The 25,813-nt window shown below is 44.7% G+C and overlaps 2 protein-coding genes and 2 long non-coding RNA genes across 6 annotated transcripts in view; 2 read left to right on the top strand and 2 right to left on the bottom strand.

Annotated features, from left to right (window-relative positions):
• PSMD5 (proteasome 26S subunit, non-ATPase 5) overlaps nt 1-11,059 on the top strand; it is a 17,578-nt gene extending 6,519 nt beyond the window's left edge. For both annotated transcript variants that reach the window (XM_083423107.1, XM_083423108.1), the window contains exons 3-10: nt 389-502; nt 1,056-1,184; nt 4,063-4,172; nt 5,439-5,581; nt 6,131-6,322; nt 6,899-7,008; nt 8,083-8,223; nt 9,058-11,059. In XM_083423107.1, coding sequence (XP_083279233.1) covers nt 389-502; nt 1,056-1,184; nt 4,063-4,172; nt 5,439-5,581; nt 6,131-6,322; nt 6,899-7,008; nt 8,083-8,223; nt 9,058-9,315 — 1,197 coding nt within the window. In that variant the 3' untranslated portion in view covers nt 9,316-11,059. The remainder of the gene's footprint in view (nt 1-388; nt 503-1,055; nt 1,185-4,062; nt 4,173-5,438; nt 5,582-6,130; nt 6,323-6,898; nt 7,009-8,082; nt 8,224-9,057) is intronic.
• Nucleotides 1-25,813, bottom strand: part of LOC310669367 — a 235,446-nt gene that overhangs the window by 19,081 nt on the left and 190,552 nt on the right. The window lies entirely within an intron of this gene.
• LOC310669351 lies at nt 7,006-7,593 on the top strand. Its single transcript, XR_014507125.1, has 2 exons — nt 7,006-7,139; nt 7,522-7,593. It is a non-coding gene; the product is annotated as an uncharacterized lncRNA (long non-coding RNA).
• B3GALT9 (beta-1,3-galactosyltransferase 9) lies at nt 10,462-25,813 on the bottom strand. 2 transcript variants are annotated; one of them, XM_083423148.1, is made up of 3 exons: nt 25,761-25,813; nt 17,606-17,785; nt 10,462-13,218 (listed from the first exon to the last, which is right to left on the bottom strand). In XM_083423148.1, the coding sequence occupies exons 2-3, from the start codon at nt 17,609-17,611 to the stop codon at nt 12,109-12,111; spliced, it is 1,116 nt and encodes a 371-aa protein (XP_083279274.1). In that variant the 5' UTR covers nt 17,612-17,785; nt 25,761-25,813; the 3' UTR covers nt 10,462-12,108. The 2 variants fall into 2 exon arrangements, with proteins under 2 accessions (XP_083279274.1, XP_083279275.1); XM_083423149.1 differs by lacking the exon at nt 17,606-17,785 and having other exon boundaries at nt 25,761-25,796.

Here is a 25,813-nt window from a genome sequence, read left to right as displayed (position 1 = left end):
TTTTTTTGGGGGGGGGCAGCTTTAATTTTTTTCAATCCAATCATTGGATTAGCAAAAGCAGTTTGGGGCATTGGCATTGTGAGCCCTGCTCCTAGGCCTCTTCACATCGAGGGGGTGGATAAAACTTTCCTCTCTCTGCATATCACTCTCCTTAAAAAACCCCCCAACAACAACAAAGTGTGAGGAGCAAATGCATAACCCTTCCCTTCAGTTTATTTTTATTCACTAGTTCCTTAAAATGATACAGCTCTTCAACATTTTCTTTGTTTAATAAGGCTGGTAGTGGGGGGTGGGAATGGAATGAACCTTTATTTAACTACTTAAATTTGTGCACTGAGTAGTTGTTGGAAACTGCCTAATGCCTTTCAACACCATGTTGGATCTGTAGGTTGGAAAGATAGTTGAAGATTCCAGTGCTGCTAGAGAAATCCTCAACACTCCTGAGTTGCTGAGGCAGGTCATTTACTGCATTGCTGATGAGAAACTAGCAGTGGCAAAAGAGGTAAGAGCTTTAAACTGGAGCCAGTTTAACAGCAGCTGGCTACAGAGCCTTCAGCATAATCATCAAGTGGGTGAGGTTCCTCTGATGTCAGCGCAAAACTGAGCCTTCAGCGTTATTGGCCTAGCCATGGGTGGGCAGTGCTCTTACATTAGAGCTTTACCAGCTGTTTCTGTAGGAATATTTAAATGCATGCTGAAGGCTTTTTGCGCTGTCAGACTTATGCAGATAATTAAGGGGGAATGTAATACCGTATTTTGTGCTCTATAAGACTCACTTTTTCCCTCCTAAAAAGTAAGGGGAAATGTGTGTGTGTCTTATGGAGCGAATGCAGGCTGTGCAGCTATCCCAGAAGCCAGTTTTCCTCCTCCAAAAGCTAGGTGCGTCTTGTGGTCTGGTGCGTCTTATGGAGTGAAAAATACGGTAATTAGCTGGTGATCTGTGGTTTTAATTTTTGTTTTTGCTTTTTTGTTTTTGTAAAACTGGTCTAACTTTGTGTCTAATTCTGCTGTCTATTTTTCTCCGGTTCACATAGCTATTCCCCTTTGTTTTCTAGGCCATCATGGCACTGACAAAGGTAGCAAAAACTGCAGAGAGCTTGGAGGCACTGCTTGCGGGCAACTTGCTAGTTGACTTGAAAAATGTCATGACCAGGAGTGACATTGTTCGTTGCCGTGTGTATGAGGTAAGCATCCCTTTTCCCATAGTGTTCTAGCTGCCCCTTTAATTATAATTCATTGGGTGGGGAGCCTCTGGCAGTTTTTGCCAGCCATGCCAACTTGTCACTTCCCTGACAGCATGTGACATCACACGTGGAATATCCACAGCTGCCAAGAAAAGATTGGGAATGCAATTAGCTCAGTGTTTCTCAAAATTGGGTCTCCAGCTGTTGTTGGACTACAGCTCCCATAATCCCTGACCCCACTAGTCCTGCTAGCTAGGGATGGTTGAAGTAGTAGACAAACAACAGTGGGGATCCAAGTTTGAGAAACACTGAATTAGCCGCTTAGGAGATTCCCAAGGGCAAGATAGATAGGCATTTAGCCCTTGCCCTGGACCTAAGATTCCCTGCCCCTCAAATATAGCAGAAGTACAAATTGGACTAATAGCATTGAAGTTCACAAGTTTCTGTGTAGTATTGCTTAGAATCACCTGGGTGAGTCTCTGGACCGATCTGGTTTTACATTAACACATGGCTAAACTGGGTACGGGGGATGCGGGTGGCGCTGTGGGTTAAAGCCTCAGCGCCTAGGGCTTGCCGATCGAAAGGTCGGCGGTTCGAATCCCCGCGGCGGGGTGCGCTCCCGTCGCTCGGTCCCAGCGCCTGCCAACCTAGCAGTTCGAAAGCACCCCCGGGTGCAAGTAGATAAATAGGGACCGCTTACTAGCGGGAAGGTAAACGGCGTTTCCGTGTGCGGCTCTGGCTTGCCAGAGCCGCGATGTCACACTGGCCACGTGACCCGGAAGTGTCTTCGGACAGCGCTGGCCCTTGGCCTCTTTGAGTGAGATGGGCGCACAACCCTAGAGTCTGGCAAGACTGGCCCGTACGGGCAGGGGTACCTTTAAACTGGGTACAGTCTTCCTCAATTCCTCTGGAGGTTTAAGTGAGTTAATTATCTTACCTACAGTTATTTTTATTATCATAACACTGGCAGCTCTCCCATCCCATTCATTCCCATGGGAACATGATTGTCTTAAAGCTTATATTGGGTTCATGTTGTCTTGCCTCCATTCCTAATTGCATCTTCCTTCCTCAAATGGGAGACACTCATTGTCAATAGCTTGTGCCCTGATACATGTTGCTAATAGTCCCATTGGCAGTTGCTCTAAATAATGTGATCTGAGCAGGTCATGATGCTCTTTTACTGCCTATAGGGTATGGTTGTACCCTGAACAGTTTGATCCTCAACTGGAGTTATGAGCATTGACTTGGTCCATGGTACCAGGCATGTACCAGGCATGTACAAGACAGTAAGGTAAAGGTAAAGGTAAAGGTACCCCTGCCTGTACGGGTCAGTCTTGACAGACTCTAGGGTTGTGCGCTCATCTCACTTAAGAGGCCGGGAGCCAGCCCTGTCCGCAGACACTTCCGGGTCACGTGGCCAGCGTGACAAAGCTGCTCCGGTGAACTGGCACCAGAGCAGCACACGGAAACGCTGTTTACCTTCCCGCTATAAAGCGGTACCTATTTATCTACTTGCACTTAAGGGTGCTTTCGAACTGCTAGGTGGGCAGGAGCTGGGACCGAACGACGGGAGCTCACCCCGCCGTGGGGATACGAACTGCCGACAATGCAATCGGCAAGTCCTAGGCGCTGAGGTTTTACCCACAGCGCCACCCGCGTCCTGTACAAGACAGTAGTCTTCCTGCAGCCCGTTTTTCTGCCTCACAATGTGGCACAAAAGGTGACTCTCAGAAGATCCTGCAGTAAAATATAAGCAAAAGATATGGATGGATGAATCCAGTCTCTGTTCTGTTCTATGCACTCTGTTCTGTCACTTTTCTATGCAGTCAGTCTTAAGTCTGTTCCTTCCTATCTCTGCACTAATATGCGACCTTTATTATGGAAAATCCACATGAAAATCCTACAAGGTATTCTGAAAGCTGCTATTAAGATTCCACCCCCCTCGGTCTTTTTAGTGTGCTGGTGCAGCCACCACCACCTGAAGGGGATCACACTGAGATTACATGCCCCCTCTTTATGAATATGATTGTGTGTGTAAATGTTGCTGTATCCACTTGTGCTGTATTGTTTTTAAATGCAATGTTCTGTAAAATAAACCACAATAGGCCAATGCTTGTTATTGTTAATCCTTTAATGTGAAGTTATGATGCTATGAAATAAAACACATTTACAGTGGTGCCTCGCAAGACGAAAAGAATCCGTTCCGCGAGTCTTTTCGTCTTGCGGTTTTTTCGTCTTGCGAAGCAAGCCCATTAGCGGATTAGCGCTATTAGCGCTATTGGCACTTTAAGGGCTAAAAAAGGGCTTTTTTAGGGGTGGGGGATTAGCGGTTTTGCTGCTAAAATGCTTTTAGCAGTTTAGCGATTCAGAATAAGGGGTTTTGGAGCAAAAAAAAATTTTTTTTCGTCATTTTTCGTCTTGCGAAGCAAGCCCATAGGGAAATTCGTCTTGCGAAGCGCCTCTGCAGACGGAAAACCCTTTCGTCTTGCGGGTTTTCCATCTTGCGAGGCATTCGTCTTGCGGGGCACCACTGTATATAGGTAAATAAACAATGGGGCTACAGATGCCCCTTGGAGCAATTGGACGCTATGGGGAACATTGTTCCAGGGTGTGGAGGTGGCAGTGGCCTCCCCATAAGCCCATGATATATTTGGTCATGATATATGATGTTGATTCCTTTTAAGTCCTGTTGCAGCCACCGCAAGGCTTGTAGCTATGACTTGAACGTTGCTACAGCCTCATTCAGTGAGTGAAGTTATAAGTGGAGCAAGCACAATTTCATGCATGAATGTCACATAGTGTGTATTTGTTGTAGGTGTTCTGTTTTTTTTAAAAGAAATAAATCTCAGTGTCCTTTTCTCCTGTGCTTCTGTCTTAGTTGGTTATCAATATCTCCTTGGTGTCGGCAGATTCATTGAATTACTGCGTGAACAGCGGATTAATATCAGACCTGATCGGGGAGCTGACGGGGAATGATGTGCTTCTCAGGTGTGTGGCAGAAGCAGTCATGGGCACACATTAGATTGTTTCATATTATTTATGGCTTTGGGAGTAGTTCTGCTTCTATTGAGTTAGTAGAAGGTTTTATTTCTTGGCATGCCAGAGTTTTGAGTGTTGTGCACATTTGTGCATGTACCTAACCCCTGCATTCTTTGCCTCTTGCTTGTCTCTGCCCTGATTCATACATTCATACTTTGGATACAAAAGCTGAGGCTGCTGAAGTGGCTGGAAGCTGTGAATCCTGGAAGACCTGCTGTCTGTCTCGCAGGCCTTTTTTCCACTTGGTCTGGGAGGGTGGGGCCCTGACTGACTGACTCCCGCTACAAAAGCTGAGACTGCTGAACAGACTCTAGAGCGGGGGTATTGTTGCTGTTACTGATACTAAATTTTGTATCTTTACTTTAGATAGTTTGATTTCACTGTGTGCACTTTAATATTTATTGTTTAAGGCTACTTTTTTGTAATATTTTTTATTATTGTAAGCCGCTTTGAGCATGGTTTCAACTTAGGAAATGTGGCATACAAATAAAATAATTGATTGATTGATTCAGTGCTTACGTGCTAGAGGAGCAAGAAAGTAGCCCTCCCTTCTTACCACGGAGCTCAAAATATCTCAGCACAATAGTGCCTAATCATGCAGGGGCTTTCTTTGCACAGGTTTTCTTCTTCTCGCCATACAATCAGAAACTCAGGGTGGCTAAGAACCAATTGATAAACTATCACAAAAAACCCATCATTAAAACCACAAAGTCATAACAGTGATTCAGCAGTGAATAATACCAGTAAAACTACTCATAAAACTAGTTTTACCTCATTATTACAAATGCATGGCTAGTATAGAAATACGCAGTGCCTCCCTTCCACCTCCTACTTCTCAGACATGTCTTGTCTCAAACAGCAGAGGCTTCAGAGATGAGATGGCACAGTCCACTCAATTTGTTAGACTGAGAGCAGCTGCACTTGGGCTTCTTGCCTTGAGCTGTCAGCTTAGTAGCTATTTTACCAGGTTGCTATTTAACTGGGAGGCTTTATATCTGAATATGCTTATAATTTTGTCTTCTTCTTTCCTTTTATACTCTGTCCTGGTTTGTAAGCCTGAGGGCAGGGCCTGTGCCACTTAAAACAAAAACAGAAAACTTTGGCACAGTACCTAGAAAGAGTTACCAGTTAAGTAGTATTCTCCTCAATGATGGACTGTTTTGAGGATGAAAGGAATCATAAACAATATATCTGCACGTTCTGTCTATGTTGCAGAGCTACGTGTATAGAGATGTTAACCTCTCTCGCCCATGTTTACCACGGACGCCAATATCTCGCCCAACAAGGAATCATTGATAAGATTTCCAACATAATCATCGGGGCTGATTCTGATCCCTTCTCAAGCTTCTACCTGCCAGGTGATTTAAAAAGTTTTCCTTCTTGGCATGATTTTACTTTGGTAATTTTTGTTTTTTAAATTCACTATTTAGTTCAGGGACAAGCAGCCTCTGGCCCATGAGCCAGATTCGATCTCCTAGGCCTCCCTGTTTCGCCTTCCAGGCTGTTTTCCCCAAACTGTGCCTACCTGCCCCACACCGAACAACAGCAGGTAGAGACATGGCTAGAGCTGCCCAGAGGAAAGCAGGTGTGAGTTTAACCCTGGTGACTTTGAGATAGAATGCATTGGAAGAATAGTAGGCCTTGGACCCTGAGTTGCCCACCCCCAATCCTAGACTTAAGTTTACTCTGACAGGTGACATTGTACTAAAAACATGTCTGCTTGGCATGTAAAACAAAACCTCCCGGCCTTGACCATCTGGTCCTTTTTGTTTTTTGGTAGGCTTTCTCTTCACTACATGCATTGCTTGTGCACAATGTCCCAGTCTGTCTTTATTTTTCTTTCCAGGTGCTATGTTCCATGTATGGTGTGACGAAACTCCCGTTGTTTTATTTTCTGGTTTTTTCAGGCTTTGTGAAATTTTTTGGCAACTTGGCTATTGTTGACAGTCCTCAGCAGTTATGTGAGCGATACCCCGCATTTGTGGAGAAAGTATTCAGCATGGCAGAAAGCCAAGACCCAACCATGTTTGGCGTGGCAGTGGACACACTTGGGATCTTGGGGTCAACTGTGGAAGGGAAGCTAGTGTTACAGAAGAAGGGTCTGTACAACATTTGTGTGTATGTGTAGCTATAATCATATCAGTCTGAAGAGTTTGTCACAGGAATGTAGGAAGGCTATAAATGTACCCTGCATATTTCTAACCTTCAGTTTGAAAGGAGGTTTGATTGGAAGTGGGAAAATGATTCATCTCAAGTACAAGGGTTGCTAATGAATGTAATAGTCTCTGGAGGGAGGGATAGGGAATCTGTCAGCCTCCATGTGTTGCTGGCATTGGTCATGCTGGCTGGGACACATGGCGGGCAGAACCTTCTTCAGTGCTGCTGTTATCATGGCATAAGCAGCTAGGCTAGGGAGGGAGAGTCAAAACATTGTTTAAAACTTGGTTTTAAGATCTGGAGCCACTTTATTGACAAATTGTGGTTAGAGATTTTCTGGTTTTAGTTGTGACTCAAGCAACAGATCCATGTCCACAGGCAAAAATGATTGTTAATTCAAGATATTACTCTCCAAAGCAGGTATCGTCTAATACTGGGCTTGATGGAGATATAGTCTGGTTTCTGTATAAGGCAACTTCCTATGTAATGGAAAGCTTAAAAAAAGTTTGTCTTCCCAGGGAGTAGATTTCATCATGTGCTAAACAGAATAGGACATCAAGCAAAGAATGCCCCGACAGAGATGAGAGTCCGGTGTCTTGAGGCAATTTCATCTCTTTTGTATCTGCAGGTAAGTTTTATGGAATTGAAAACATTCCGTTTCTTGTGAAAAATGGAGCATTAAAGGTTTGAATCAGCCCTTGGAAGAAAGCAATAACAATTGGGTAGCTTTCTGCATCTGTGATATCCACTAAGGTAAAGGTAAAGGTACCCCTGCCCGTACGGGCCAGTCTTGACAGACTCTAGGGTTGTGCGCCCATCTCACTCAAGAGGCCGGGGGCCAGCGCTGTCCGGAGACACTTCCGGGTCACGTGGCCAGCATGACATCGCTGCTCTGGCGAGCCAGAGCCGCACACGGAAACGCCGTTTACCTTCCCGCTAGTAAGCGGTCCCTATTTATCTACTTGCACCCAGGGGTGCTTTCGAACTGCTAGGTTGGCAGGCGCTGGGACCGAACAGCGGGTGCGCACCCCGCCGCGGGGATTCGAACCGCCTACCTTTCGATCGGCAAGCCCTAGGCACTGAGGCTTTAACCCACAGCGCCACCCGCGTCCCAAAGATAGTGATATCCACTAGTGATGAGTTAAAGCAAGAGAACTATAACTCACATTTTTCCTGACTTGTTTGTCAGCCTTTCAGACTTATCAAAAGTATGAACAAAAATTAAGTGCTTCGAGAGTTTATTGAACGTTATGGTTCTGTATAATACCTTTAAAAGATAAATAAACAGTTAAAGGAAGAAAATGTTGTGTTTCCACTCAACTTCAAACATTTGTGCACAGGACAAATCAGTGTCTGAAATGTGTATTTACAGACTTGCTTAAAAGCAGAATGTGACTATGCTGCCTTTGTTATAAAGGTTTTGCATGCGTGGAAGTTTTGCACACTTCATGTGTGTAGGTGGAGTAAATTGTAGGATGGCTTGAGGGTGATGTGTTCCTCTGACCTAGGCACAGCCAACGTGGTGCCTTCCAGATATTGGACTACAACTCCCATCATCCCATCCACGCTTTTGGCCATGGTCTGATGAGAATTGAGTCCTACAACATCTGGAGGGTACCACGTTGACCATCCTTATTCTGTCCCTCAAGACAGTAAATTATCAGCTTCATTTGCAAACTTATTTGCTATATTTTGCATACAGCCAGACCAGCAGACAGAAGACCACCTGGGCATGACAGAATCCTGGTTCTCCTCTCTGTCCAGCCAGCCCTTGGAACTCTTCAGGAGCATCAGTACCCAGCCCTTCCCTGATCTCCACTGTGGTGCTTTAAAGGTCTTCACTGTAAGTGCTTTTTCACAACAGAGACCTGTCTGATTGATTGAATGAATGAATGAATGTATCTAATAGTCCTTTTGAGAGAGCTTGGAAACCACAGCACTACCCAAGCCCATTGTTTGAGTTGCCTAGTCCTTGCAGATTTAATGAAATCCTGTATGGGACACCAGACTTTGAGGAATCTGGAGCTCTGCTCAGACTGTACCTTTCAATTGATTTAACTGTGAGATAAAAGCAGAGCTGAAACTGAATGAACTGGCATTAAGTAAATGGGCTGGGGGAGAAAGCCTTGTGTCTGCCGTAGGCATGCAGGTTGCCTTCAGTGACAAGGGGGGGACGGGACTGGTGGCCATCCAGATGCTGTTGGACTCCACCCCCCATCATCCCTGGCTATTGGCTATGCTGGCTGAGGCTGAAGGGAACTGGAGCCCAACAACATGTGGAGGGCCACAGGTTTCCTATCCCTGAGCTAAGATCCACCCCAGGATTTCACATGATTAATGCTGGCTACGATTAGGACATCCATCTCTAATTCTTCTTGATTTGTGTTCTGCCCATGGTGAAGGTGAGTTGAAGTCACCCAGGCTCTAGATCAGTGTTCCCCATGAAGTGTGTTGGACTTGTTTCATGTTTTCTGAAGAAAATCAAGAACATTGCTATGATGTATTAAGTTTGTTCTCCTCCAGGCTGAATTGCTGTTGGTGGTTTTCTTTTGCTGCTGCTATATTTTACTTTTAAGTGGTTGTTTTAGTAGGAGCATTCACTGCCCTGGAAATCCAATTTTTGGAACTGAAGGGCAGGAATAATGTCTTAAATCTTTCTCTTTTGTTAATGCTGTAGGCCATTGCTAGTCAACCTTGGGCCCAGAGGATGATGCTCAGTAGTCCAGGCTTTGTGGAATACATCGTAGACAGATCAGTGGAACCAGACAAATCTTCAAAGGAGGCCAAATACGAACTTGTGAAGGCTCTGGCCAATTCAAAGACCATCGCTGAAATCTTTGGAAACCAGCATTACTTGAGGCTCAGGGCATACTTGCGCGAAGGGCCTTATTATGTCAAGGCTGTTTCGACCACAGCTGTGGAAGGAGCTGAATAACATTGGAACAGCTGCTCTCTGGTGATAATGGACTTCTGGATAGGATTTCACTTTGGATGTGGAGGGGGGAAAATATCTGAGGAAGGAATTGGTTTGGTCATTTTTTCCTCTACATTTCTAACTCAGAAATTTCACATAGCTGGGAAATAATGTTGAGGACCACGTTAAGGACTATGCCAGTCAAGTTTATCCTTATTTAAGAGTTGATGCTTAGTCAGCAGCTGGCATAGGGCCTACAAATCATGGGATCCTTTTATAAACAGTGGTTTTTCTGCCTTCTGTTAATTTCTCAGTGAGAGATGTATTGTTAACATGGTTGAACACCACAAGGTAGCCAGACTCCTAAAAGTGGTGAAAGCAGTTCAACGGTGTGTGTGTTTGCATCTTTTGGCCTTGATCTTAAATGCTTTGCCTGTACTTCGTTGATGCTTCCTCCAGCATATAAATTGCCCCAATTGTTGTTTACAGGAAAGGTGAGCAAACCCATTAAAATATTGGACCTGTGAAGGGCAGAGGGAGAGATCTGGCTGCTACGGGTGTCAAATGGGAAGGTTGCTGGGTTGTTCCAGTTCAGATTGTAGTGAGGAATGCTCCCTGACATAAAATAAAGGTTGAATTTTGAGAAGGCTAGACTACGATCTCCTGGCATCCTGGCTCTTACAGGAAATCAGGAGGATTTTCTCCACTGTGTGCAGTGTGAACAGGTACAGCCCAGTAACAAAAATCACATGACTGGGGGTTATTATTATTATTATTGTTATTGTTATTATTACTTCTTTTCCATCTTAAGCTTTTCTACCAAGTGCAGTAGTGTCCTAGACAGGGACACCACCAGAAGGTGTTGGCTTGTGTTCTTAGTTGTTAACAGCAGCTGCAGAGACACAAAAGTTAGTATGACTAAACTTCAAATGGTAACACTTTCTGCAGAGGGACCAAAGCTTTGAGGTGAAGAGTGATCTGGGTTTATTTTCACCACTACCTTCAGAGGTTGAGCAATTTTTCTCCATCCCATGCTATTTAGAAAAATCAATCCTTCAGAACTTCCTGGGAGGAGCTTATCCAGCTCTCAGGAGCTTCCGGTAGAGCTCTGAAAGTCACTATTAAGTGGTGTTCAACAGCAGATTTATTTGTTTACAGTCTTATTTCTACAGTCAGATAACAGGGAATTAATCTCCAAAAACTCTGGAGTGGAATGTCCGCCAATGAGGGATAGAGAAATCCTGTTGGGTGAGTGATCTGGGAGTGGGAAAGAATTTCAACACTGGCCCAAGGAGCACTTAAGATTATTCCAGTGAAAAGACCTGCCATTCCCCCTTTCCTTCTGTTTTTTAACTACCTTTGAAGCTACATCTATAAATTAATTCAGAAGTTATTTACACATCCATTTAAGTGCTCATGTGAAATATGACCTGAGGACTGATTTAAGAGAAGTTATTAGTGAAGGTGCTTGCTAGGAAATAAGCAGAAAGTGTGTTTTGAACTATAAATTGAAATATACACAGACAAGAGATTCTCTCTGAGAGGTTTTCTCTTGGGCTTGTTCTGTGGTTTCTTTGAGCCCCTGCTATGATTTATGTCACTAGAAACAAAAATGACTTGTGTGGTTCTATTAGTACTGTTTTGTGAAAGCTGTTTCACACTGTACAGCCAGGATGGGGGAAAACTTAATAGGTTCAATTGTTTGAAGTATGTCTGCCCAATTATGCTTTGTGGCTCGTTTGAAATAAAGAGATTTAGTTGACTATTTTCAGTCTGAACATGAAAATGCTGCTCTTAACATGAAAAAGCGGGCCAGGCAAGACTGGAATACATATGAAAACACAGCTGCTCAACTAGTGATTCATCCTGATTTAAAATTTAAGAGCAACCTTATACAAAGAGTTACAGTTTTAATATAAGAGAACTGATTCGCTCAATTGACCCAGAGGACAATCTACTCTACGGATGATAAATTGATGCCCTCCTAGATGTTGTGCTATAGCTCCCATCACCCCTGTCCATTGACCATGCTGGCTGGAACTAATGGGAGTTGGCCTCCTCAACCTCATCTAGAGGGCTGCACAAGATCCCCATTTCTATCTTGCTCTGCTTCTGATAAGTCACCTACCACAATCTTGGATCCCTAGATATCATTGGACTGCTGTTCACATTCCTTCCCATTGGGGGATACTGGCCTAGGCTGAGGGAGTTGAAGTCCAGCAACATCTGACGACCCAGGGTTGGGAAAGGCTGACTTACCAGATGCCACTGAATTTTGCAAGAAAGTGTAAAAGCAACAACAGCCTCCCCTGTTCCTGATTGACTGTTACCCTAACTTACTTGAAAAGGCTAATAAGTGTTGGATTGGTCTATCCTTTGATCACTGATATTGGAACATGGAAGGAAGGAGAGGTGATGAGCTCCTGACTATTCAGTGTTTGGGTGGGTAAAGTCATCTATACATGTCCAAGGAATACTGTGGGAGCTGGTTGCTGCCACACCTGGCTGTCACATTACCATCCACACCATGCACGGATGCATCATTTAAAGAACTTGCATCCACTCGTGGAGTGGACTAGTTCACATGACCTTGTGACTCCTGCTCGTGTTCTGTGAGTGTTCATCATCTATACTCTCCTGTTGTATGCATGTTTTAAATGGGGAGTTAAGAATAGAGAAAAACTTACACAAAGCACAAGTAGTCAGTGGAACTCCTTGCAACAGGATGCTGGCCATGGCTCCTAGCATAAATGGTTCAGCAGAGAAAATCCATGGTTAAAATCAAACATTGGAATGTGAGTTTTTTGGGTCAGTTTAATCAGCAAGATGGAGAGCCTCATTCTGTAAGGCATCAACACTTAGGTGTTTAAATCCATCCAGGTATGTCATGACTTTGCAGGATACCAACCCATAATAAGTTTCTAGTACAGTGCAGTCCTTGCCGTTGCTGATCTCGTCCCATTCTTGGAGCAGCTGGGTATCTCTTGCTGTGGAGGAGGTGAAAATGAACTTGTAGCAGCAGCGGTTGTAGCGGATGTGCTTTTTCCCAGAAAATCGAGAACTGTGAGCAGGCACCACACCAGCTGCTTTGCTGCAGAGTCCCACAAAGGCACCAGGAGGCAGTGAAAGAGGAACTTCTCCAGAGGTTACGTAGATCTTCCGAGCCACATCCTGTGAGATGACAAACGCAGTAGCACTGCAGTAGTCGGGATAATATTTTTCTGGATATTTTTGTTGGGAGACAAAGCCATGACTTTGAGGGTCTCTGTTGGGTTTCTCTTGATGAACCAGCCTCCCAAGGTAAATGTCTTCGGGATGGGTTCTTAAGTTGAGCAAGTACTCGACCAAACTTGGGAGGTTGATGAACATCTCCTCGTCTGCTTTGAGAATGAACCGGGCCCTGGAGCAGAATGTTATGGCCCACTCCACAGCCATCAGTGTCTTCAGTGTCTGGTTCTCTACAGAGTCCAGGAAGGAGCCTTGAATGAGGTCCCGATGCTTCTCCATCTCCTGGACTACCTCCAGCTGGGTGCCTTCTGAAGAGGGCTTCCCTAGCACAAACAAAACGAGAGTACCATAACCCCTGACATGTGTCTGGTTGGCCCATGTTTCTCTAATGGTGTTGCGCCTTGACAAGTTTTCAGGGCTGCCAAAGACTAGGACAAGGAGGAAGATCTCTTGGTTGGAGCAGGCCTCTGATCTGCTAGCTACATAAGCCTTGGAGATATTGGCCTTCAAGGGGGTCATATCCAGCTTCCGTGCTCTCTCCCTGGCTTCGAGGACCTTCATGTCTGTGTAGGTGTTGGGGAGTGCTCGCAAGAAGTATTCTTCCACGAGATCAGCTCCGAAGAACAAAATGTGGAAAAGAACAACATTAAAAAGAATGAAGCACCACTGATGGGTCCTTAGCCGGCAAAAGATTAGCTGCAGGGCAAAAAAGAGGAGAGGTTTAGTGTCTGCTTCCTCTTCAAGAGTGTGTTGTGCAGTGATTCTTCAATAATAATAATAATAATAGATTTATTATTTATACCCCACCCATCTGGCCGGGTTTCCCCAGCCGTTCTGGGCGGCTTCCAACAAAATATTAAAAATACATTAAAACATCAGTCATTAAAAACTTCCCTAAACAGGGCTGCCTTCAGATGTCTTCTAAAAGTCAGACAGTTGTTTATTTCCTTGACATCTGATGGGAGGGTGTTCCACAAGGTGGGCGCCACTACCGAGAAGCCCTTTGCCTGCTTCCTTGTAACTTCACTTCTCACAGTGAGGGAGCCGCTAGAAGGCCGCTGAGCGGGACCTCAATATCCGGGCTGAACGATGGGGGTGGAGACGCTCCTTCAGGTATACTTGGCCAAGGCTGTTTAGGGCTTTAAATGTCAGCACCAGCACTTTGAATTGTGCTCAGAAACGTACTCATACTCAACCAACTTGCATCCTGCAACCATCATGTGATCCTGCAACCATCATGTGAGGCTCTTCTTCATCATTTTCACATGCATACTAAAGCCATGTGCTTTTACCCTCTTTTGGGAGGACAGTTCTAGGTTTTAAAAACATACAGATTTTTTTAAAAAAAAATTATTGGGTTTCTTTGTTGCAACAATTTGCAAATACAGTGGTACCTCGCAAGACGAATGCCTCGCAAGACGAAAGAGTTTTTTGTTTTTTTAGTTGCTTCGCAAGACGAATTTCCCTGTGGGCTTGCTTCGCAAGACGAAACGTCTTGCGCCTTTTTCTTAAAACCGTCAATATAATCCTATGGGAAACCGTCAATGCATTTCCTATGGGAAACTATGCTTCGGAAGACGAAAAATTCACAAGACAAAAAAACTCGCAGAACGAATTAACTTCGTCTTGTGAGGCACCACTGTACAGTTATCCAAATTTTATATTTTACAATCCCCACCCTCCCATTGACTTCCCTCATCTTCCCTTTCTGGTTTATTACATTACTTGTTATCTTCTGCATGTTAAATAACTATACATGTTGTTGCTCTGTCTTGCTTCATATACTACTTAAATAAAGTTGTGAATGTTTATTTAAAACCTGCCAAGTGAGTCCATCTCTTTTTGTTGTTTCTGTAGGTAAGTTGTAAAAGGTTCCCATTCTTTTTTAAAGACACTATTGTCCTTTACATGTAATTGTCTGTTAACTTTGCTAATTCAGCGTAGTTCATCAAATTTTCTTGCCATTGTGCTTTCATTGGTACTGTCTTCCAGCCTTGGGCTAGCAAAACTCTTGCCGCTGTTGTAGCACACATAAATATTTTCTGTTTTTCTTTTGGCAATTCTTGACCTGAAATTTCCAGCAAAAAGACTTCTGGCTTTTTTGCAAATGACATTTTAAATATTTTTTTCAATTCATTATAGATCGTTTCCCAATTTTTTTTTACAACTCTACATTCCCACCACATATGGTAAAAAGTGCCTTCCTTCTCTTTACATTTCCAACAGTTATTTGGTCCTGTTCTTTACATTTTTGCCATTTTTACTGGTGTAATATACCATCTATACATCATTTTCATGTAATTCTCTTTCAACAATATGCAGTCCATGAATTTCAGATTCACTTTCCATAATTTTTCTCAGTCTTCAAATTGTATATTATTTCCCAGATCTTGTGCCCATTTAATCATTACTGATTTAACCTCTTTATCTTTAGTTTCCCATTCTAATAATATATTGTATGCTTTCTTTAATAATTTGGAATTATCCTCTATAATTTCCTTTTGGAATCTAGAGATTGTTTAACTAAATCCGTTCTTATTGTGTTCCTTAAAGACCTCATTTAGTTGTCTGTGATGCAACCAACTCTGAACATGTTCTTTTAACTCTTCATAATCTTTCAATTTTAATTTTCCTTCTTGTTCTGTTAATAGATCTCTGTATGTAGGCCAAATTCCTTTCTTGCATAACGATTTAAGAAATGAAGCTTCAATAGGAGATAACCACCAAGGTATTTTTTGTTCTAATAGATCTTTATATTTTCCCCATACTTTTATTAGTGACTTTCTTATTATATGATTGTGAAATCTTTTATGTACTTTTCCCTTCCCATACCACAAATATGCATGCCAATCAAATCTGTTATCGTGTCCCTCCAACTCTATTGCCTCCTCCTTTTCTAATTTGATCCAATCCCGAATCCAAATAAGACATGCTGCTTTGTAATAAAGTTTAAAGTCTGGGGGAGAAAAGCCTCCTCTTTCTTTTATATCTGAAAGTATTTTATGTTTAATCCTTGACCTTTTCCCACCCCAGACAAATTTGGCAATATCTTTTTGCTATTTTTTGAAGCACACATCATAACTTATTATCGGTATTGTCTGAAAGAGGAACAATATTTTTGGCAGTGCATTCATTTTAATTGCTGCAATTCTTCCTGACTCATCCTGCTCCAAATTTCTAGATTCCTTAAAAACATATAGATAATTTTGACCCCACGTGTCAACTATAAGAATTTTAGTTTTCCCCCACTTTCCCCACATTTTAAAAGTTCTCATGAAAATCCATCCTCATCTTAGTGTGAATTTATGTTAATATGCATATTTTTGCAAAGCAATCTCCGATATACTGAGTTGTACTCAGTGCTATTTTTCTAGGAAAAAAGTGCTGGAACTCACTGTGAACGCCTCCCTTGTTCTCTTAGAATGCCAATGGCACCCACTTGAGAGGTGCCGGAACTGAGTTCCAGCTGAGAAAAAAGCCCTGGTTGTAATATGCTATTTCTACTCACTCATGTCCATTACTTTCTATGAGTCTATTCTCAGTTTGGCCCATTAATTTCAATGGGTCTACCCTAACTTAGATACAACCCAATGTATCTTTGTACGCAATTTTCACTAATTTATGCATTATCAGGCAATCCTTGTTTTGTGCAGGGGTTCCATTCTGGACTCCTATGCATGTCAATGGAGCCTGCATAAGCCTCCCCTCATTCAATCCCTTTTCATGACATTTGGGGGCTACACCTGGGTTCAGTGTGCATGTATGTGATCACACTTAAACGGGGCGTTGCCCGTATATGCATTTTTGTACTCATTATTACTTGGCTGGAGAACTGCATTTCAATATTTGGAGAAATATGAATGTCAATAGATGGTTCTGTTTTTGTTTACGTACTGTTTCAGAAAGTGAAAATAAGGTAGGTTTGCCTTTAAATGCAAACCAAATCTAATTTCTCCCCCTTTCACTAATCTGCAGTATCATTCCAGACGCCAGGATGGATGGCCCTGGAAAAAATGATGTGTCCTCAACTTTTGGCCCTACCAATTACAGTAGTTAAAAGTTTTCAGTGCAATCCTGTATCTATACTTAAAAGTAAGCCATGTTGGGTTAAGTAAGTTGTCAAATATTCCCGTTCAAGCTGATTACAGATTCAAACAGATGTAACCCTAGTATTCACCCCATATATTTAGAGAAGGGGCAAATTCAGACGTGCAGGGTCCCCTTCATGATAGTTACAGCCATGCCCCTTCTAAGATTATACAACTTTCTTATACAATCTTACACAACAACAATAATAATTAGGGGTGCATTGGAACAATCAATGTGCATCATGTGTTTGTCTTTCAGCTCAACCTACTATTTTATGTGTACATACATGGGCAAATGACTGGGTGTGCTCCCAATATCTTCTTTCGGAAATTCCATTGTATGTGATGTAACATGCACCATATTTTCTTGAAATTGAGGTGCCTTGTGTTTTCAGTGTTCCCAGATGCTTAGCTTTGGAACACTCACCCTTTTCTGTCTGTTGGTAGGGTGGCTCTAGGACACTGGAGATTGAGAGTCTTTAGCGATTTTGCTGCAGAAATAATAACAGACCACCAACCCCGTGCAACTGCGAACCACTGGCTGTAGTTCAGTGGTAGAGCACCTGCCTCACATGCGAAAGCTCCTGGGTCCAGCCTCCAGCACAGGACTTGGAAAGGTCCTTGTCTGAAACCCCTGGAAAGCTACTGCCAGTCAATGTGGATCAGCCTTTGCCAACCCTGTGTCCTCCAGATGTTTTATATTACAACTTCCAGGAGCTACAGTCAGTGTATGTGTGTGTGGGGGGGGGGGAGGACTGATGGGGTTGTATACCAAGACATCTGGAGGGCAGTGAGTTAGATGGACCCAATGGTCTGACTCAGTATAAGTCAGTTTCTTAGACTGGTATTTTGCGTAGCAGACCTGCCGTCCATATTGCACAGATGTTGAAGTTAATTTCATGTCTCTCTTCGTGAGGTTTAACGTTTGGAACAGTCTTCATGTATTGACATGGTAGTCCAGGGGGCTGCCGATAAAAATATAGTTCAAGGCTTACCTGCATGATGCTGGTGGGTTATGCTTGAATCTTCCAAGCCTTGAGGATCGTGTGCAGTTTTGGACAGATAGGCAGTATTTCTGCACTTGAAGCAGTGTTGGGCATGTAGGTCCAGCTGGATAAAGTTACCTCTGTGTTAACAATCAAGTTCGATTTTCTTTTTTCCATTCAGCTCTGCCTCTGAGCAAAGGACATGTAATTCCAGAGGGTGGAGATTGTATTACAGTGGCATCAAAACGAGCCAATTATCCTTCTGTACTTCATTAATTTCTGACACGAAGAAAAAAGCGGGCAAATGTGATATTAAAATGTATGAATGACACTTCTTCAAACTATAGTGTCATTATTGTTGGAGGTACTTTATAAAAATGAATCTCAAATATGCTTTCTCAGGTAGAATACAAAGGACTTCATTTAAGAAGAACTTCATCTGTAAGTTTTTTTAACAATACATATAAAGTATTTAGGGATGCGGGTGGCGCTGTGGGTAAAAGCCTCAGCACCTAGGACTTGCCAATCGAAAGGTCGGCGGTTCGAATCCCCGCGGCGGGGTGCGCTCCCGTCGCTCGGTCCTAGCACCTGCCAACCTAGCAGTTCGAAAGCACCCTTAAGTGCAAGTAGATAAATAGGGACCGCTTACTAGCGGGAAGGTAAAGGGCGTTTTCGTGTGCGGCTCTGGCTCGCCAGAGCAGCGATGTCACGCTGGCCACGTGACCCGGAAGTGTCTCCGGACAGCGCTGGCCCCCGGCCTCTTGAGTGAGATGGGCGCACAACCCTAGAGTCTGTCAAGACTGGCCCGTACGGGCAGGGGTACCTTTACCTTTACTTATAAAGTATTTATTTTTGTTAATGGGATTTCTTCAATGAGTCACATAGGACCATAGAATTGTAGAGTTGGAAATGACCACAAGGGTCATGTAGTCCAACCCCCTTGCAATACAGGAACAACAGCTAAAGAATCCCTGACAGATGGCTATCCAACTTCACCTTAAAGATCTCCAATGAAGGAGAGTCGACCACCTTCCAGGGGAGTCCATTCCACTATTGGACAGCTCCTAACATCCTAAAGTTCTTCCTAAGGTTTAGTCGCAGTCTCATTTCTTGTAATTTGAATCCATTGGTTTGAGTACTACACTCTAGAGCCTCAGAAAACGAGCTTGCTCCATCTTCTGTGTGACAGCCCTTCATTTATTTTAAGACGGCTATCCTATGACTTCTCAGTATTCTCTTCTCCAGCTTAAACATACCGAACTCTGTCAACCATTCCTCATGATGCACCTCTAGAACTATGATCAAATATCAAAAGGTAAAGGGTAAAGGGACCCCTGACCATTAGGTCCAGTTGTGCCCAACTCTGGGGTTGCGGCACTCATCTCGCTTTATTGGCTGAGGGAGCTGGCGTACAGCTTCCGGATCGTGTGGCCAGCATGACTAAGCTGCTTCTGGCGAACCAGAGCAGCGCACGGAAACACCGTTTACCTTCCTGCCGGAGCGGTACCTATTTATCTACTTGAACTTTGACGTGCTTTGGAACTGCTAGGTTGGCAGGAGCAGGGACCGAGCAACGGGAGCTCACCCCGTCATGGGAGTTTGAACTGCCAACCCTCCGATTGGCAAGCCCTAGGCTCTGCGGTTTAGACCACAGTGCCACCTGCGTCCTCTTTGTTACCTTAAGGTAAAGGCAAAGGGACCCCTGACCATTAGGTTCAGTCGTAGCTGACTCTGGGCTAATCTCGCTTTATTGGCCGAGGGAGCCAGCATACAGCTTCTACCAGAAATTCCTGCTATGGCTGAACCAGTGCAAATGCATTATACGGGACCAGGAAGACTTGGGTTCAAATCCTCAGTTGGACCATAAAGATTCCTGAATAACCTAGGGGTGAGTGCCCTCTCTATAGTCTTACCTTGCATTGCAGGATTGTTGTGAGAATAAAGGGGAGAGGGGATATTGTAGTTGCCCTGAGCGCCTTGCAGCCAAGATGAAATAAAAATGAAATGCAACCCTATAGCATACATAGAAACATTTATTTATTGAACAAAATTAATGCATTTTATAAATGTATTTTATTTATTTAATTAGTACAGTCAATTGCAGTAAAACCTCTAAGTGGTTTATAGTGTAGGAATGCTATAGCAGAGGATGCAAGAAAGCTGCCTCATATTGATGTAGGCTAATGGTACATCTAGCTCAATATTGTCTACACTGACTGGCAGTGCCTCTCTAGGATGTCAGGCAGGGGGATGCTGGGGATTCAACCTGGGACCTTCTACATTCAGGGCAGATGACCTACTGCTAAGCCATTTAACAACTTGCCTACTAAAGGGAGAAGGATCATAGTTCAGTGGTAGAGCATCTCCTTTGCATGCAGAAGGACCCAGCTTCCATCCTGAGAATCTCCAGGAAGGAGTAGGAGAGATTCCTGAAGCCCTGGAGAGCCACTGCCAGTCAGTTTGGGGAATGCCGAGCTAGGTGGACCAATAGACCAGTGGTCTGACCCTGCATAAGGCAGCTTCCTCTATTCCTAACTATTGGCAACCAAGAATGATATGCAGCAGAGTAAACCAGTTGGTAAGGTGGTGCTGTGGGTTAAACCACAGAGCCTAGGACTTGCCAATCAGAAGGTTGGCGGTTCGAATCCCCGCGACGGGGTGAGCTCCCGTTGCTCGGTCCCTGCTCCTGCCAACCTAGCAGTTCAAAAGCACGTCAAAGTGCAAGTAGATAAATAGGTACCACTCCGGCGGGAAGGTAAACGGTGTTTCCGTGCGCTGCTCTGGTTTGCCAGAAGCGGCTTAGTCATGCTGGCCACATGACCCGGAAGCTGTATGCCGGCTCCCTTGGCCAATAAAGCGAGATGAGTGCCGCAACCCCAGAGTTGGCCACGACTGGACCTAATGGTCAGGGGTCCCTTTACCTTTATCTTTAAACCAGTTGGTGGTGGAGGAGGACCAGGTCGCTCCACACTCCTCCGTCAGTCTGCTTGGCTTCTGCACTAGATGCAGTGGAAGGAAAATCTTATCAAAAACCCATCAGGCTAATAGATTTCAAACAGATTGCTCCATCACTCCTCCATCAGCCTGTTTGATAGAAGGCCTTTTAAAGAGGCTAAAGGTAAAGGTAAAGGGACCCCTGACCATTAGGTCCATTCGCGGATGACTCTGGGGTTGCGGCTCTCATTTCACTTTATGGAGGAGGAAGAGGAGTGTGGGGGGAGCGCACCGCCCCCGGCAGCACGCCCCCCCCCGTGCTGGGTGCCACGCCCCCGCAGGCAGTGATCCCCGCCCCCAGGGCGGCACGCCCCACCCCCACCTGCTTTCCACCCCCCCCCCGGTGCCGGAGCATGACGCCCCGCCCCTGGGTACAACCTTTCTCTTGCTACCATTTTGGCAACATGAGCAATGTCAGTTGTATCTTGCAATGATCATTTCCAGAACAAATTAGAGGGAACAATAATATCTCCTGGATAGCTCAGGCAGTAGAGCATGGGACACTTCATCTCAGGGTTGTGGGTTCAACCTCCACACGATTTCTGCATTGCAGGGGTTGGACTTGATGACCCTTGTGGTCCCTTCCATTATTCTATACTGCAAAACAGGAGGATGAGTTTAAAAAAAGAAAAGAGGATTTTAGCTTGTGATGCACAGTGGTGTCCAGCAGAGGTCAGTGTTTCATTGCAGAGCAGAGATGTGAATTAATTTGGTAAACTTAGGCTATGTATCTCAGTACCTGCACACAAACACACAAAATTACCGTACTTTTCCATGTATAAGACTAGGGGTTTTTTTACTTCAAAATAAGGTTAAAAATCTGGGGGCGGATAGCGCATATATGCCCATTTTCTAAATTTGGGGTCCCCAAAATAGGGGGCATCTTAAACATGGAAGAATACAGGAGCACTACAGGTTTATCCAAACAGCATCACCTTCTATTAATTCAATTGGAGGGTGCAATCGATTGGAGATTTCTCTTTCAGAGAATCAGAGAATCTTAGAGTTGGAAGGGACCCCAAAGGTCATCTAGTCCAACCCCCTGCAATGCAGGAATCTCAGCTAAAGCATCCATGGCAGATGGCCATCTACCTGCTGCTTAAAAACCTCCAGTGAAGCAAAGTTCACAATCTCCAAAGGGAGTCTGTTCCACTGCTGAACAGCTCTTACTGTCAGAAAGTTTTTTCGAATGTTTAGTCAGACTCTCCTTTCTTGCAGCTTGAAGCCTTTATAAGCTTCTTTGGGGGAAAAAAGCTTTATTCAGTAAATATTTTTATTATTATTTTAAAAATCAAGGCTAATTGTATCTTAGCAGCCAAAACTCCAACTATTACTGAGAGGGGAAAAAAATCAGAAACTGAGAGAAACCAAAACCAACCAATTCTCCCATCTCTGAGGTGGAATCTACACACATATAAAAAAACGCTGTGAAAATGCTTTTTTAAAAAACGTTTTGAAAAATACATTGAATTTGCCATAGATCACTGTTGCCATTTGTGTCACATTTGCATACTGCACTTTAAATGTTTTATTTGCAGCTGTGTAGCTGAGTGTGATTTATATCAGCCTCCTCCTGCTTGCACTAATTAGGGTCTCCCCCTCTTTTGCAAATGCAACTCAAAGCAATTAACAAAACATATAACAATACAAAAACAAAACAGAGAAAAATATAAAACTCCTCATTTTTAAAAGGACTAAAACATCCCATCCACTGAAGGAGGCTGCAGATCATTCAAAGCTAAAGGACTGGTGGGAAAGAAATGTTTTTGCCTGGAGCCTAAAGGTAAGTAATGATGGTGCCAGGTGAGCCTCCCTGGGCAGAGCACTTCACAAGAAGGGAGCCACCACAGAAAAGGCCCATTCATGTGTTGCCACTCTCTGGACCTCCTGTGGGGTACGCACCTGGAGGAGAGCCTCAAATGACTTACAGCAGAGCTTTCAAACTTTTCATGTTGGTGACACACCAACATTTTTAGACATTCATCACTTTGCGACACGGTACAGTGGTACCTCTGGTTGTGAATGGGATCCGTTCCAGAGGCCCGTTTGCAACATGAAAAGAGCACAACCCACAGCGGCACGTCTGCACACACGCGGGTTGTCATTCACTGCTTCTGTGCATGTGTGTGATGTCATTTTGCGCTTCTGCGCATGCGTGAGTGGCGAAACCTGGAAGTAACCCTTTCCTGTACTTCCGGGTCACCGCGGGACGTAACCTGAAAGAACGTAACATGAAGCAGACGTAACATGACGTATGACTGTAATTAAGTTTCACTAGCAAACTTACCTCTGGGAGGAGCGTGGGGAGTATTTGTGCGACACACCTTCACACTGCAGCCCAGTGGCGTAGCGTGGGTTGTCAGCACCCAGGGCAAGGCAAGTAATTTGCGCCCCCTAACCCGTGGATTTGCACCCCCTAACCCTAACCCCCAGATGTTGCGCCCGGTGCGGCCGCCCCCCCCTGCAGCCCCCACGCTACGCCACTGCTGCAGCCAACACACCAACATATCACAACACACAGTTTGGAAAGCTCTGACTTGCAGGCCTTTGCTGCTGTTTTTGCTGTTATTATTATTACTTGTAATGAATGCCTCTTCTGAGATGGTGACAGATACTTGCAACATCAAGCAGCTCTTGAGGGCAGTGGTGCTTCCGCTAGAGGGTGCATTCCCATTTCTGCCTGAGGGCCACATTAGCCTCTGGGCAACTTTCTGGGGGCCACATGCTATTGGTGGGAAGGGGCAGAGGCAACAGTGGGTGGAGAAGTGGATGTGGTTGTTTATTTTTGCACAGTAGACTACTGTCTACACCTGCCACCCACCCCCATCCATTCAGGCAAGCAGAGGTCAGGAACACATTCCAACCAGATCCAACTGGATTCAAAGTTAATCTGTTGAGGGTTATGTAGAAACTAGCTTGCTGCACAAAGGTAAAACTTTGTTGCTCTGCCCACTTTCGTTTCCGGACCTGCCCCAAAATGGCATGTGCTCTGAAAAAGTTCCTCATCCTTGCTCTATTTTATGCTGAACCTGTAGTGTGGGCCACTGAGAGGTACAAGTGACAGTTGTTGCGACAAACCCCCATCTAAGTTCCCCGATTAGAATAAGAGGATTGGTGATCGTGCCAAGAATGCAATGTTTTTATGGAATGTGGAAGGGATCTCTTTCCTCACAGGTGCAAAAACCAGCCTGGCGCGAGCCGACGCCTCAGCAATTTGAACTTTCCAACAGCTGCTCTTGTGTCTCTCTGGACAGCTCAACTTGCCTCCCCTATTGCCTCAGCCTGCCTGAGCACTGCCAAGTGGAGGCTGTGATTGCAATGGCCACTGATGTGCTAACCAGTTTGGAATACCTACAACATGAGAGAATGGTGTCCACAGATGGCCCCGTGCCTTATGAGTCGCTAGGCTGATTTCAGTTCTTCCGATGTGATGGAGATTCTTTCTCGGCCTCCGTGGTTCTAAGTATCACATCTAATTGTTATAATTTAATTACTACAAATGCCAATTGTTGCAAGTAATGCAGAGGTGGAAAGCCTCCAACCCATGGGGCAATCTTGGCCCACCAGAGGTTTTGATTTGGCCCACAGGGCCATTTCCCCCTTAAATCTCACCCACCTGTTAATAAAGTGGCATTAGCCCAATAGGTAGATGTGGATTGGTTCATCTATATGCCCTTGTTCCCTGCATGTGTAGGACTGAACTGACCTGGTGTGGGGAGTTCAGTGCTGCTCAGTTGGAGGGCATAAGGGAGTAATCTGCAGAGAATTCCCTCCTACATCTGAACCCTGTACAACGTGGGGAGTTCAATCTCTCTGGCTCGCTACCTTCGCTGCTTTTGCTGGTGTGCATATCTACCTGCCTGCCAATCACCCAACCACCTGTCTCAGTTGGCCTGTTGGGTGGGAAGGAGGCAAAGATCTTGCCTGCTGGGCCATAAAGGTTCCTGACCTGTGCAATAAAGCAAAGTGAACCTGGTTGAGGCTGAGGAAATGCAAAAGGAAGAAGATGGTGGGGGGGAAAGTATTAGAAAAAGAATTTGGTCTCTCTGATATGGAAATGTGCTGAACTAGGGATTGGAAAAATGAGAGACTAATCTGACAGATTTGTCTATTTCTCCTTTGACCTGATAGATCTTCACATTGAGGGCCATACTCTGTAAACCTGGGCACTGCACCACTGTCAGCCTAATCTACCTTGCTGTGAAGATAAAGTTGACAGAGGCATGCCATCTTGGGCTCCTTGAAAGAAAAGTGGATATAATTGTAATAGGTAAAGGTACCCCTGCCCGTACGGGCCAGTCTTGACAGACTCTAGGGTTGTGCGCCCATCTCACTCAAGAGGCCGGGGGCCAGCGCTGTCCGGAGACACTTCCGGGTCACGTGGCCAGCGTGACAAGCTGCATCTGGTGAGCCAGAGCCACACACGGAAACGCCGTTTACCTTCCCGCTAGTAAGCGGTCCCTATTTGTCTACTTGCACCCGGGAGTGCTTTCGAACTGCTAGGTTGGCCGGCGCTGGGACCGAGCAATGGGAGCGCACCCCGCCGCGGGGATTTGAACCGCCGACCTTTCGATCGGCAAGCCCTAGGCGCTGAGGCTTTTACCCACAGCGCCACCCGCGTCCCTCATATAATTGTAATACTGTAGCTTAATTTTTGAAGCCATGTTTCTTATCATATACAGTGGTACCTCAGGTTACATATGCTTCAGGTTACATATGCTTCAGGTTACAGGCTCCGCTAAGCCAGAAATAGTGCTTCAGGTTAAGAACTTTGCTTCAGGATGAGAACAGAAATCGGGCTCCCGCAGCACAGTGGCAGCAAGAGGCCCCATTAGCCAAAGTGGTGCTTCAGGTTAAGAACAGTTTCAGGTTAAGAACGGACCTCCAGAATGAATTAAGTACTTAACCTGAGGTACCACTGTATAGTGTCAACATGACTAATTGTAAATTGCCTTGTGGGCCTTTGGGCGTGAAGGTGGGGGGAAAAATGGTACAATAAAGTCCATATTTTATGAGTGAAAGTATTCTTGAGTGTTCAAGGCTGCAATCCTAACCCCGCTTACCTGGGAGTAAGCCCCATTCAGTGGAGGCTACTTCATTTGGGCAAATGAGGTACTGCCAAACTAGCTCCAGTCTAACCTCAGCCCCTGCCCCCCGCTTCCCTTCTTACCTAAATCCATTACTGGGGTGGCAGTACTAACTGTCAGCTTCACCTTCCTCCTT

This window comes from Podarcis tiliguerta (assembly GCF_965153285.1).
Source record: "Podarcis tiliguerta genome assembly, chromosome: Z".
NCBI classification, from domain to species: Eukaryota; Metazoa; Chordata; class Lepidosauria; order Squamata; family Lacertidae; genus Podarcis; species Podarcis tiliguerta.
Note: the sequence above shows the minus strand (reverse complement) of the source record. Positions and strands in the feature narration are given on the sequence as shown.